Here is a 14,600-nt window from a genome sequence, read left to right on the forward strand (position 1 = left end):
TCTTCTTGTTCTTCCTGCACACCTTGTTGAAGATGAAAATCTTGAAGGCAGGTGTTCTTGAAACTCAATTTTTTTTTTTAACAATTGCAACAGGCTCTAGCTACATGGATAAAAAAAACCTGAATTATATAGTAAAAAGTAACCTGCTAATCAAAAGTGTGTGATTGGAAATTCCTTGGATGTAATATATTGGGCACATGTTGTGTTCAGAGTGGGCATTATTGTTTTGATATTGATCAAGTTTTATTGGCTAACATTATTGTGATTCACACATGAGTAATGCTACCCCTCAGGTCTTCACCATTGTATCGATTTCCCTACCCTATTACTATGCACTTGCATGCACAAGCTGCTTTTTAGACTTTTAAAATGTTTTAATTCAATTTATGGATTGCACATAGTGAAGCAGTGCATATTGTGTGTGTGGGTTTGTGAAAGGATATGAAGCTAGCTTTTGAGTAATCATATTACTATGCTAATGTAAAGCCATACCAAGTATAAAAAACTGTGCTGATATTACATTTAAAAAGTGTTCTTCTTAAACTAATTAAAAAAAGTTTTAGGAACAATGTGTTCTTGATGTCAGTAGTGAATTAAATTCAAACAAATGTGTGCAGTTGTCAAAAAAAAAAATTCTGCATGTGTAATTAACTTACAGATCTCCCATAACAAAACAAAAGAATGAAAAGGATCACCTGAAAAGTCAATATGTTCCTGGTTCACAACTCCAACTTAAAGTGTAAATTGAATTGCTTATCAAAATTGCTGTGTAAGCAATATTTTTTTAATCTTTTCAAATTGACTGTTGTAGATGGAGGATCAATGAGAAATAACTAAGTATTGCTTTTTTTCAGTAGTCTGTGAGGTGAATAATTCCTCTTTAGTAGGCTATATATTACTTTTTTAAAATTAATTATGATGAGGCTGTGAAGGTAGAAATGAGGGACATGGGCAACCTTTAAAAACAACATGTTATTACAAATTATTGTTCATCCGGTGCTGAGAGATAAGCAGGGAGGGAGTTTGACTGCCAACTCCTCTGAAGAAGCCAAAGGTGAGGTGGAGGTTGGGGGAGTAGGAGGTCAGATTAAACCATCTGCTTTAACTTCTGTTGATTTTTCTGCTGAACAGGAACCCTCTATGGAACGGGCCTGTAACTCACTGACACGTTTGGCTGACATGACGGCCAGGAGAAAGGCTTTCTTAAAAGACAAGTATTTAGGGTCCACTGAATGCAGAGGCTCGAAGGGAGCCTTCGTAAGAGCCTCTTGAACCAAGTCCAGACGACAGGAAGGAACCATTGGGCTAAGGGGAGTGCGGAGCCGCCTAGCCCCTTTTAAAAAATGCACTGCCAAAAAATGAGCTCCGGGAGACGGAGTCAATTTTGATGTGGCACACAGATATATCAGCCTGGTACACCTTCAACGTAGAGGGGGATTTACCCTCCTCTAGGAGGTCCTGTAGAAACTGCAAAACAACTGACATGGGGCAGGAGGTGGGGTCATGGTCTCTCGCCAAGCACCACTCCTGAAATATCCTCCATTTATAAGAATACTGAGACCTCGTTGAAGAGGCTCTAGCATTCTGTAGTGTGGCTATAACGGAGTCTGAGAGTCCGAGGGCACTCAGACACTCCGGTTCAGGGGCCAGACCCACAGCTGGACGGGTGCCACAGATGGCCCTGAGCCTGACTGAGAAAGTCCCTGCATAGCGGGATCCGCAATGGCTGTCCCTGAATTAGCTGACTCAGAGCGACAAACCATATCCTCCTGGGCCAGTGCGCCGCAACCAGAAGGACCCTCGCGTCCTCGTTCCGTACCTTCTCCAGGAAGGACGGGATCAGCGCTAGAGGGGGGAAGACATACAGCAAGCCCTGAGGCCAGCTGTGGGCTAGAGCATCGATTCCCAGAGGGCCCCCACCTCTCTGAATCGAGAACCACAGAGGGCAATGTGTGGACTCCTCTGAGGCAAACAGGTTGACTGTCGCACTGCTGAACCTGTGCCAAATCATGGCTACCACCTGGGGATGCAGGCGCCACTCGGCGTGCTGAGGAGCCCCCCTCGACAGCAGATCTGCTATCTGATTTTGAAACCTCCGGCAGGTGTACTGCCCTGAGGGACAGAAGAAACGGTTGTGCCCAGGTGACCAACTGGAATGCCGCTTGGTGCAACCCCGGAGACCGTAGCCCCCCCTGGTGATTGACATATGCCATGACAGTGGTATTGCCCGTGTGCACTAGTACATGCTTGCCCTGCAGCACTGATTGAAAATGGTGCAGGGCCAGGTGCTCTGCCCTCAGTTACAGCGCATTGGTATGGGCGGACTGCCACCTGCCAGTCCAGACCGCCCCCAACCAAGGTTGGAGGCATCTGTGGTCAGCACCTCTCTCCGGTATATTACACCCCATAGTTACTCCTTCGCTGAGGTGGCGAGGATTCTTCCACCAGCTCAGGGAATGCCAACATGACCGAGACACCGTCAGCCAGCGGTGTCTGTCTCGGGCTGGGTGAACTACTTGGGCATTGAGCCATGCCTGCAAGGAGCCCATATGGAGGAGACCGAGAGGGAGGACAGAGGAGGCTGCAGCTAGCAGACCTAGCAACCGTTGGCACAGCACCACCTGCACTGAGATGAAAAAGGGAGAGACAGGCTTGCAATGCGCTTACACTGTTGTCCGACAGGGAAGCGAGCATGGAGCAGGAATCCAGCCGGATCTCCAGGAAAACCGTCACTTGCGCCGGCTGCAGGGAGCTCTTCTCCAGGTTGAGCGTGAGCCCCAGCCGGGTAAGATGCTCCGTCATTAGCGCCGTGTGAGACACGGCTTGCTCCCGCGACTGGCCACAGATGAGCCAGTCATCCAAGTAATTGAGGACCCTGACCCCTTGCAGCCGCAGGGGTTCCAGAACTGCGTCCATGCACTTGGAGAAAGTCCTGGGAGCAAGAGACAGACCGAATGGCAGAACACAGAACTCGTACACGCTGCCCCGAAAGGCGAAGCGGAGTTACTTTCTGTGGCCAGGACGTATCGGGACATGGAAGTATGCGTCCCGGAGGTCCACGGTCGCAAACCAGTCGCCCAGCCGAATGGACTGTAGAATGTGACAGGTACTTAGCATCTTGAACTTAATCTCATTCACCAGCCTCAGCTCATTAAATATATGAGGTGAAGGCTGGGCAGGCAGGTCCTGCAGCAGCTGCGATTGGTACACAGTCAGAAGACCAGCTGTGTTTGCTAGTCTTGCTGCCAGTGCCCCCGCGCCATATGCTCTTTTTAAATACGTCTCAGTGACCCTGCACTGTTTATTTGGGCAGGAGAAATCACGGGATAGCGTTGAAATAGTCGGTGTCTGCACTAAGGCAGCCACCGTGGAATCAACGTGCGGGAAATGCTGGCGCCCCAGCTTCTCCACGTCCTGGAGGGCATACAATGCTTCCACACATCTGGAGCAAGTGGGCACTGATGCTGGGCTGCCCCACAAAGACTGCAGCTCCTCCACAAAATCCGGAACGACCAGAAGGGGCTTACAGCACTGTGTAGTCGACACCTAGGTTTCAGCGGACCTGGGTCTTCTCAGTCCAATGGATCTGGACCCGGGAAGCAGCTCTGCTCACAAGGGCTGAATTTGCCTTCCTCCATGGAGGTGGTGAGGAACTCCACATCGTCCTGCTCCTCAATCAGCTTAGACTGCGGGAGAGCAGGGACCAGTGCTGGAGCTGAGGCGGTCTCCAGTACCCCAAAAGCCAGAGTGGGTGCAGGGGGAGCTGTCAAATTGACAAGAAGTTCCAACAATGACTGCTGATTTGCAAACATGCTTGCTAGCTGTGTCATTTGTGCCCGCAAGGCTGACACATCTGCATTGGGCGAGTGCCTGCGCTTCTTTGCTTTCTTGGTCTTGTGCTCCGGAGAGCGAGACACAGACTGAGCACTGCGGCTCGCAGACAGCTGATACCAGGGGCTCCTCGAGAGTGTCAGCAAAGGCCATGGAGAGCCAGAGGAGGTAGAACGACCTTCAGCACAGTCTGCCCTCTTAGCCCCTCTTTTGAAAGCTAGCGCACATAGCACAAAAGGTGGGATCTGCCAGCGCTCACCGGGCATGATCAGCGCCCAGGCATTGGACACACAAATTGTGTCCGTCCTCTGGGGGGAGGCTGGCCCCACATCTCACACAATCGTAGAACGACGTTGTACGGATGGATAAATGTGCGGGGTGCTCTGCACGGGAGTGCTATGCACCAGTACTGTGCACAGGGTAAGACACTGGTGCTATGCACAGGAGTGCTAAGTACCGAGGTGTACCGGGCACGGGGACAGTACACAGGGATGCACGGGAGTGTTATGTGTACCAGGGCTATGCACCAGGTTAATCCAGATGAATGCACGGGGCACTGAGTACGGGGCACCAAGCACGGGGCACCGAGAGTGCTATGCACAGCAGTACAATGCACGGGGATGATGAGTGTACCAGGGCTACACACAGGAGTGCTATGCACTGGGTAATGCACGGGGCACGGAGTACCAATGGATGTTTAACGGGTACTATGCACGGGAGTGCTATGCACTGGGTAATGCACGGGGCACGGGGTGCCGATGGATGTACGGGGTACTATGCATGGGAGTGCTATGTACCACCGAAAAAGGCCCAAAGTGCTATGCACTGGGTAAATGTGCTATAAGCTGCCGAGCCGGAGCTACGTGGCGCGGCCCGCTAAAACAACTGGAGCCGGTTAGAAGACAGAAACAGTATATATATATATATATATATATATATATATATATATATATATATATATATACACATATTTGGAAAAACCCAAAAACAAAAACACAAACAACTCAGTTTGGCACAACGCGCGAACACAAAACAATTTTATACCAAAAACAGTCTCCGAAGAGAAAGAGATTCTCAAGAAAACAAGTGAAGACACGTCTGCTCAGGTTGGAGTGAGGAATCAAATGGCGAAGGTTGCTATGTGATGTAGCATCTTGTTTCAGATTGCAACAGACACGTGGTCACATCGGGCCTATCAGGCAGCTTTTTAAATATGTGCTCAGGTCATTTCCCAACTCGTAAGAGAAAGTAGTCTGTGTAAACACTGCTAAAAAGGTCTAGACAAAATCTGAGAGAGATTGTAGAGCAACTAACTGAAAATGTCTTCATGGTTGAAGCTATATAGGTGGATATTTAGTCCATACTTGCAGTGGCTGCCTTTGAGCAAGGCTAATAGCATCTTTTATGGCAGTCAATCAAACTTCCAGGCATATGAGGACACACTGTGAACAGGCCAGGGAAATACCATAACACAGTTGCTTTATATTTAGTTGAATCTTCCCTTAAAATAATGTAGGTTTTTGAATTAATTTTTTGAACGCAACAAATATTGAATCGACATGCCCCACTTTATCCTTGAGCCTTTGCACAGTATTTTTAATCTTCCTAATGCGGAAGAAGGTCTAAAACATTTCCTAAAACAAAAATGACTTTCATTCTTTTGACATCACCTTCTAAGAGAGACAGTGCTTCAGTCCAGTTATTGACAAACTAATGTTCGATTTTCCAAAGCCGTTACTCATTATTTACTTTTTGACAGCATTTCTTGACTTGTCTGGTCTGTTTTTAAAATAGCCGTCTGATCCTACAGGCTACATAGTGGGATAGTGGTGGTTTCTTTCCTGTCATATGCCGTCTTTGACAGACCTGAGCTCAATTATAAATTATAATTACAATTACAATTACAGAACAATTGTTTGCTGAAATTACAATTACAATGCTATTTTATTTAATTACAGTTACAATTATAATTACAATGACACTAAAAAGTAAACAGCTATACACATTAACATGCTTGCTCGATTCTAAATAACATTACAGGTAGAAATACAGAAACATACTATATAGCTTTTTTTGTTAAACAAATGGGGTCACTAAAAGTGGTTGAAAATACAAGATAAGGATCAAATGACAATGATGGGGTATAATTACAATTACACAGACGCCAAGGTTAAACTCCATTTGCAATTATTATTAGATTGTAATTTAAATTACCGTATTCCTTCGAATTTAAGATGCAGTTTTTGAACCATTTTTTGCTTCTCAAAAATAGACTGCATCTTAAATTTGAGTACAGTATAGTGATATTGAAATCGCCAACAAAAGACGTGACTACCCGAGTACACAAACAGCAATGTGACTGACTGTCGAGAAAAGACGAACAAAGACGTCACTGCCCGAATACACATGCAGCAACTGCCAAGAAAAGATGAACTAAAACGTTACTCCCAGAATCATCCATGACATACAGGCAGCCATTTTCAAAGAAGCGTCATTAGCTTCATGAGGGATTCAAAGAGAAACTTTTACAATTTCAGTGTTTCTAACAAACAGTACCAGCTTGGACAGATCCGAAATGCTGATCAGACCCCTGTATTTTTCGACATGCCAAGCAGTTCTCAGAAAAACAGCTGTGAATATGAGAAGCAACACATAACCGTAATGCTCTGTGTGATAGCAGACGGCCGCAAACTGCCTCCATATGCGTAACTGAGGTTGTATCTTTGTAAATGCATATTTATTTGATTTGTTATTCCTCCCTGGGCTATGTCTTAAATTCGAAAAAATAAGGTAATTACAAATTGCACAATTCCAATTGTAATTGACCCATGGTCTGCTCTATGATACAGATTAGTTCAACACATGACCTGCCACATGGGATAAGGCCATTTGGGTGATGGTTTGGCTTCCACCAAAGATCGCTGTGGTTGACATTGGCTAACAAGTGCAACGAAACATACCAGTAAGCAGAATCCAGTTATATCTTGTCATTTTCAGAGGTTAAAGGAGTGTGTAAATGTAGGGTTAGTTAGAATGTATAAGGAAGTGTATTGTGCCTTATCATATTCATGAGTATTCAAATGGAATGTTTTCTGAGCTTGGGTAATATGATTGATGGTCAGTCTATTATGAATTCTGTGATGGATCACATTCAAGGTTATTCTTGTATACTAAAACTCCAGTAATAAAAATGAACTGCAGTGTCAAATGTTTTTGTAGAAGCAGAAGGCTTGATTATATTTCTGAGGATAGAAAGGGGTCCTTTTCAAAACTACTGGAATATCTTTTTTTTTTTTTTTTTTAATCAACAATAATTTCCATTTACCATAAATAAAAGTTAATTGGTCCAAACCCTAGTTTGACTTCATGTTTGTCTTCTCCTTGCTGTCTAAGACTAAAGGTTTTTGGTTTTAAGTTTAAGATGGTCTTAAAGCAGCCTTGTCTCCTAATGTCTTATAAGCTGTTTTGGATCAGGAGCTAAGGATAACATAGGGAAGCTTTTTAAAGGACACTATACTTAAGCAATAAAACCCCAAGAAGAAGGCTTTGCAGTCTGGTAAGGCCTGCCTCATGTTCGGCTCAGGCATGTAACATAACGAGAAGGGCCTTATTGATTTGTAACAGTTATTAACATTGTTTGAAAGATAACATTTAAGGTCCTTTACCAGAGATTAAAGACCTCATATTGACCGATCAGGTACAAGGAAATCTCTGATCCATTTTCTAATCACATTTAAATCATTTAAAAAGAACACGTCCTACACATCCACATTGTGAGAGGATACAAAGTAATTACCCACAGGAGCAAACAGTGCCCTTATATTTATATACCACATGTGAAAATGAAGATTTTACTCATGAACTACTATTAATCATAAAAAGGTATTGCCATTTAAAAAAAAACTTTACAACAATGCTGTATGGTTCTACATTTGGGGTGACATCTACAGCCAGAATACATTACTGTAATTTTGACCGACTCTTAATGGTTGATTTCTCATACGTGATTTATAATGAGTAGAACTAGCCAATTGGTAATGTTAATGTATTCACACTGTTCAAATAATGTACTGAAATTTACTGTATCTTGATATGGAACATTTAAAAAACTAGCATTTATTTAAAGCGTGCACCTCATTAGTCAACCTTTTTTGGACAACCAGGGCCATTATGATAGCAGATGGGTGAGGAGAGCCAGAGGCAGTTATAGTTTCCAGTCCAGTAGTCAAATGAAATTACTCATTAGCTCACTGGGAAGATTAAAGGAGACATGGCTAAGATGATTTTTTTTTTTGGCACAGATAAATGAAAAAAGAACTTTGAATTTAATAATTGTATATATATATATTTTTTGTTTTTAACGTTTCAAAATGGAAACAAAGTGAAAGTTAAACAGATGAAGTAATGAAAATCAGCTTTAGACCTTTTTCTGCTTAATCAAAATTAACTTGCTATACCAGCATGAAGTAAAGTTTCCATGGTTACTGTGTACATTTAATTGTTATATAACTTCTGCATTATGTGTTCAAGCTACTCAGGTTATCTGGGTGTGTCTTTTGAGTACTGTCCTGTTTTAAAGTTGAATATCAAATCAACAGGTCAAAAAGATGAATACATATAATAGATTGTCATAGTTCGTGCAACATGGAGTCCAGTGTGTGCAAGTATTTAGACAATTGTAAAAGAAAACATTGTTCTGTACATACAGTACTTCTCTATTATCTAGCTATAATAAAAAATAAAACAAAAACACCCTAAAAACATTCCCATCCCTACCCAAACCACAGCTAAGGCAGAGTAATGTGGAAACATAAACATTTCTTTCAGGAGCACAGTGTACTGTATTATCACTATATTATTATTGTTATTGTTATTGTTGTTTTAATGGTCCAGAATTGTATTAATTGCTCATAATATATTATGAGGGATTTGTTTGTATGATGAATCCTGACAAATAAACAATAGACACGCCATTAATAATCAAGTTCTTATTCTGAAACAGCTTGGTTGGATCCTTGTTTATACCAGGATAAGCATACAGCTGTTAGTCAATCAACGGTAAATATGAGGTGTCACTCCTTGCCAAGTCAGGCATACAGTAGTTACTGTAGCATAACATGATACTCGTTCTTTCAACATTATTTGACATTATTTTTAATTGGAACATTTGGGCAGTTAAACATTGATGATAGATGGTGTAAATTAATTATAATTGTCCTATGTGTACATTCAATGTCAATGTCATGTTGTCATTTATGTTTCCACATCAATCCAAATTCTCCTTAATTGGCAATATCAAAATCTGTTTTATATATATATATATATATATATATATATATATATATATATATATATATATATATATATATATATATGTAGTAATTATGGGCTGTGGAGAGGAGGGCTATAGTGGAAAATGATTGACCGGAGGGAAGATATTGTTACTGACAGGGGGCTATAATGCCACTGCACCCTAGAGGTAACAGTCTTCCCAAAGGGGCATTTGATTTTCCACTGTGTCTGAGTCTGCAGTACATATTTAATATATGAATCAGTCAAGAAAATAAGCAAGGCAAGGTTGGGTAGTAAATACGACTTTATAGAAAAATACAATAAGAGCAAATTCAAATGAGAGAAAATAAAAAATACAGGAAATAATTACGTTTGAGAATGATCACGACTACGCTGAGTGGAGTAGTCGGTGAGGAAGGGGCACATTCTGCGTATGTTGCTGAGGAAAAAGCAATATATACCCCTATGATATTAGGGTAAGCTAGAAAGTCACAGGCATCAAATCCAAACTTTTTTGAGCTACAAAAAAACAGTCAAACCTATAATTTTCTGTCTAACTAAAATAGTAGTTTTTAACCGCTATTACTGTACACAAACTCATATAATGTAAACATGATACTTACCAATTATAACACTGACAGAAATATACCACGGCCAACCAACTTATAGCCCTATAATAAATGTGTTATGATTTTGAATGTGAGATTCTTAAGAACGGTATTGTCACTGTTTGCGCCCTGGCACCTCTATGTATAAATTAAGCAGTGCTATTTTTCATACATTTAAATGAAATGATAGCTTTGTGGGACAAATTCAATTTTAAGCACGCCTATTGTAAAAAAATAAAATAAAATAAAAATGTTTTTTTTCCGGTTTAAAACTTAAAAAAAGGCCTGGAACAGAAAGATGGTTTAACAGGTGTTACTATATCAATGTAAGATGTAAAAGCCTACTTGATGCATTTTGTAACACAGAATTATCACAAAATGCAAGAGACCGAGCTTGTACTTGCATAAAGTTCAGTGGCTGCTTTTACAACAGAATGTGATACACACACAAAAAAAAATACTACTGTATTGATAAAGAATATTAAACAGCTATAAAGTATTTGTTTACCTTTAATAGCCTACCTAAAGGCAATTTTTTTTAAAAAGTTCTACAGTTATTTACTGCTTCGGACACAAATTACATGAAATGGTAACACATGTTCTGTAGCGTTACAAGATGACGAATGTAGAAACATTCCCTATCACACACCTAATTCTTTGCTATAATTTTTCCAGCATCCACTGTGTTAGTTCTATCTTTGTGTATGCTTATCAAAGCCACTGCATTTAAAGTTGTCAGTGTTTTTGCTTTACTGTGTTGAGTGGCTCCTGCAAGAATAATTTTAATATGTTGGCTTGTTTTATTACATTTTTTGGTGGTGGTGAAATTAAAATTTTTTGCTGCCTCATCCACAATATTATTGCCTTGTTTTCCATTCTTTAATGATCCAAGTTCTCTATATATTTCCCATTTTAAAAGTAATCTATTCCTCACGCTGAAAAAAAAACTTATCTTACAGCAAAAGCAGTGCACACATTGAAAGACTGTCTGTCTATCTGCCACTGAGCTGGGTGACATATCCCTCTCCCACAGTCCTATTGCAGTCATGATCTGACACATTTTTTAAATCTGAAGAAACATTTTTGGGGTTTCTAGATGCCATAGCATCTGTGTTAAACAATACTTTTTTTTTGCTATTTTAAACAGTCCGGTCTTAAATTGCAGATTTATTTACCATTTCAATATCATTTTGCATTTCTTCTGATTAATGTTCTGAATGTTCCTTGGACATCTACCCAATAGAGACCTTTGATGGAACTTGCTGAGTTTAAAAAAAAAAAAAAAAAAAAAAAGACTTTTGGCAACTCCTGTTGTTTCAACATTTTTAGAACAGTGTGTACATTTGTAGCCATAAAATTTTTTTCACTGGTTTAACAACTAGGCTCGATTTAGATTTATTCGGAAAGGGGGAATTTGATCATGCATGTGTTACGCAGCACTGTTGCAAAATGATTTAGACCACCACTTGCACCATTGTAGTTATGTCACTGATTTCGGCCAATGTATGTTTTTTTTGGGAAGTTCTTGATGTGTTTTCTCCCACCCCTACATAAATAAAATAAACCATACCGCTCCCGCTTACTTTTACAGGCAGGTTTGTGTTTCATTAGCAGTCAAGCAGTGTACAATTGAGTACAGTAATTATAGAGCAGTTTCTCATACATCCAAGAAATTACACTGAACACAGTACAAGCAATAGTACTTCTACTGATACAAATGAACAACCTCCTCTCACCATTACTTTTCTCAATTTTTACTTATTCTTTCAAAATATTGTTTTGAAAGTAAGGTACTCTGTTTCCATTGATTCATTGGGGGGGTCCTCAGTCTGGATGCCTAGTGTCATGGGGGGCCTTGGGCCAAGAAAGTTTGGGAACTCCTGCTGAGGTCAACTTTAACCTTTAATTGTTTGTGTTACAGAGCTGCCTGGAAGAGGTTGTATTCTTGTGCAATCAGTAATGGAATCCCAAGCATTACACTGGCTCTTGTTATCATCAATATTTCTTTTGGTAAGTTATTTCATACATTTTTTTTTTTTACATTTTAGAAAAAAAGGTACGGTAAAGAAAACTATATTAATACATTAGATTATTATAGCATGTGCAGTAGGTTGTAATGAACAATTTGTACAGACGATCATAACTGTGCAGTAAAAAAATAAATGCAAATATATTTAGTAACAGGAAAAAGTCTTAAAATCCATTAATAATTTACATTACAATTCTGAATCTATGAGGAACTTATCAAAAAAGGGGGGGCATTTGTAATTGAAAGCACAATTACTATGTTTTTTTTATTTCATTTATATCGACCTGCTAGTAAGTTGGTAGGTCCTCTACTTGCCCATACACCTGAGATGATTTTCCTTGATAATGTTCTATTAAATGGTGTTTTGTTATTTGGTCCTGTTCTGGAATTAGCGAACTGGTGGCTCTCCACTGAATTTGAGACTCTGACAATGTTATGTTATTGTTTTAAATGCCTCAGTATACGATGTGTGACAATGCACTTTAAATTGTTTGGTTTTATTAGTAACACATTCTATTAAATGACTAGATAGTATCAGACTCTATATTAGATACTGTAGAACAAGATCTAAACTATAAAGTATCAGACTCCAATACTTTCATATACAAAATTGTTAATGAAGCCTATGCAGAGCGGTAGACAAACTTTCTGCCTTAGAAGCCAATGGATCCTAGGCCAAAAAATGTGGGTGCCAGATCCAATTGTTGGGTGCCACTTTATGAGCAGGTTGGTTGCTTCCATATTCAACTGCTTAAAATACAAGAAAAACACTAAAATGATGCAAAACAGAAATGTAATGTTTGTACTCACTGGTTTGCTGCCACATTGTTCATCTGTGCTCCCTGACACTGACTTGCTCTGCCTTGCCTGTCCTCCATGTGATCTGCTGTTCTGACACTGCTGTTCTGACACTGCCCCTGTCCTCCATGTGATCTGCTGTTCTGACACAGCGCCTGCCCTCCATGTGATCTGCTGTTCTGACACTGCGCCTGTCCTCCATGTGATCTGCTGTTCTGACACTGCGCCTGTCCTCCATGTGATCTGCTGTTCTGACACGACGCCTGCCCTCCATGTGATCTGCTGTTCTGACACGGCGCCTGCCCTCCATGTGATCTGCTGTTCTGACACTGCTCCTGTCCTCCATGTGATCTGCTGCTCTGAAGCTGCACCTGTCCTCGAATACTGCTGCTGGAACCGTTCTTCTTCATGCTGGCATTTTACATCTTTGGTTCTTTAAAAGTGAACTTCAAATCTCCTGCAGTTCTGCCTTTTGGCAATATGTTCCTTAGCCTTCTGAACTAATTGGAATTTGGCCTTAACTTAAGCCTGTGAACTATATACAACTATTACATCTTTCTTATTATTCACAATCTGAGTGAGCCTCACTAGATGTCCTGTGGTGCTTGGCCTGCCTCCCTGATCACCTGCACCGGGGTCTGCACTGTAAATCAGAGAAGTATGGTAATGTCACATTCTCGACCTGGATTAATCACAATCACACCCATTCTCCAAAACTAACTGGATTGCAGCCTGCGCATTTACCTTGCGAGAACACTTGCTGAATTTCATTTTACAAAATTAACTCTCTCTGTTTTCACGCCTAAAGTTAGTTCTGCAATCTCACCCGGGTTCAAAGTTCATTGAGCCTTCCCTTCAGTCCACATGACTGTTTGTTTTTTAAGCCTATCAGTCCCCACAGAGCTGAAATATTCCAGCCCAGCCTTGAAAGGGTAAAAGGTGTGTGCTGGCATCGTAGCGTATTGATGCGTATTGCACATAAATAAATAAAATTAAAGTGGGAGATTGCACTTTTGGTGTTTTCGCTAGTCTTTTTAAAAGCTAGGAAGAGGCAGTATTTCTGAGTCACAAAAAAAAAGAAATTGTATTTGCAGTCTGGAGCCCTGCTATGGAAGATTTCATCAACATAAATCTCTTTGAGTCGATTCCAGGATTTCACATTTGTTTGCAGCACTAAATCCTATTTATATCACTGATCATTGGTCTACTACATGTATATTGATAACATGCAGTGCAATTCTAATGTACATTTGTCATTAATCAACCTTTCAAAAAAACAAAAAATTGAACTAATAAATGATAAGTGAGTAAGTTTACAGCTGATTGAAATTCCATTTGTAAAATAAAAGGCTACTTTTATAGAATATGTGCCAGTTTCAGTTTAATACAAGGTACTAACATTCATAAAGTATTGTAAAATTGGTCTTTTCCCAGGAAACCTTTACAAAGAATATTTATGGTATAAAGGCAAAGAGCACATACAAGGCCTCATTATGAAAGGGCACTAAACATTATGGAGCACCATAATTGCAATTAGTGTGCATGTTCAAGATTTCCGTATTTGCTATTGCATTTGTATTCATTATCACATGAAATAGTGGGCCTATTATGCCGCACACTGATTTTATTGGTGGTCAGAATGAATATGTGATTTGTATGGTAATGTGTGATAATGCATTTAAATGAGGCACCCCACACTGAATAATGAGATGAGCTTTATTCACACCGTACTAAAGGTCAATAATCGTAGAGTGCACCTTAAAGTGGGCGATAATTTGTTTGTTTGGAAACCAGGCTTTAACCACAGATAGGAGTGCTATTTAAACCTATTTTTCTGGGCTGAAATCTATCTGGCATCAAGGAGGCATTACTTGCATTACAATTTTCATATAGAGTAGTGAAAAGTACCTGTAAATAAAAGGTTATATTAAGCTTGAATAAACATGAATGACTGTTATAATTTCTCAGATTTTATAGTTCATTCCATTGGTACAAATAATATCTGGTTAAATAAAACACTGGCCCAAACAAGGTATTCTAAT

At 40.2% G+C, this 14,600-nt stretch overlaps 1 protein-coding gene across 1 annotated transcript in view; it reads left to right on the forward strand.

Moving 5' to 3' along the window:
* LOC117399939 (calcitonin gene-related peptide type 1 receptor-like) overlaps positions 1-14,600 on the forward strand; it is a 99,101-nt gene that overhangs the window by 33,930 nt on the left and 50,571 nt on the right. The window contains exon 2 of the mRNA XM_033999397.3: positions 11,653-11,741. Within this exon, the coding sequence (XP_033855288.3) occupies positions 11,691-11,741 (51 nt within the window). The 5' untranslated portion in view covers positions 11,653-11,690. The remainder of the gene's footprint in view (positions 1-11,652; positions 11,742-14,600) is intronic.

The sequence above is a fragment of the Acipenser ruthenus genome, chromosome 4 (genome assembly GCF_902713425.1).
Source record: "Acipenser ruthenus chromosome 4, fAciRut3.2 maternal haplotype, whole genome shotgun sequence".
NCBI lineage: Eukaryota > Metazoa > Chordata > Actinopteri > Acipenseriformes > Acipenseridae > Acipenser > Acipenser ruthenus.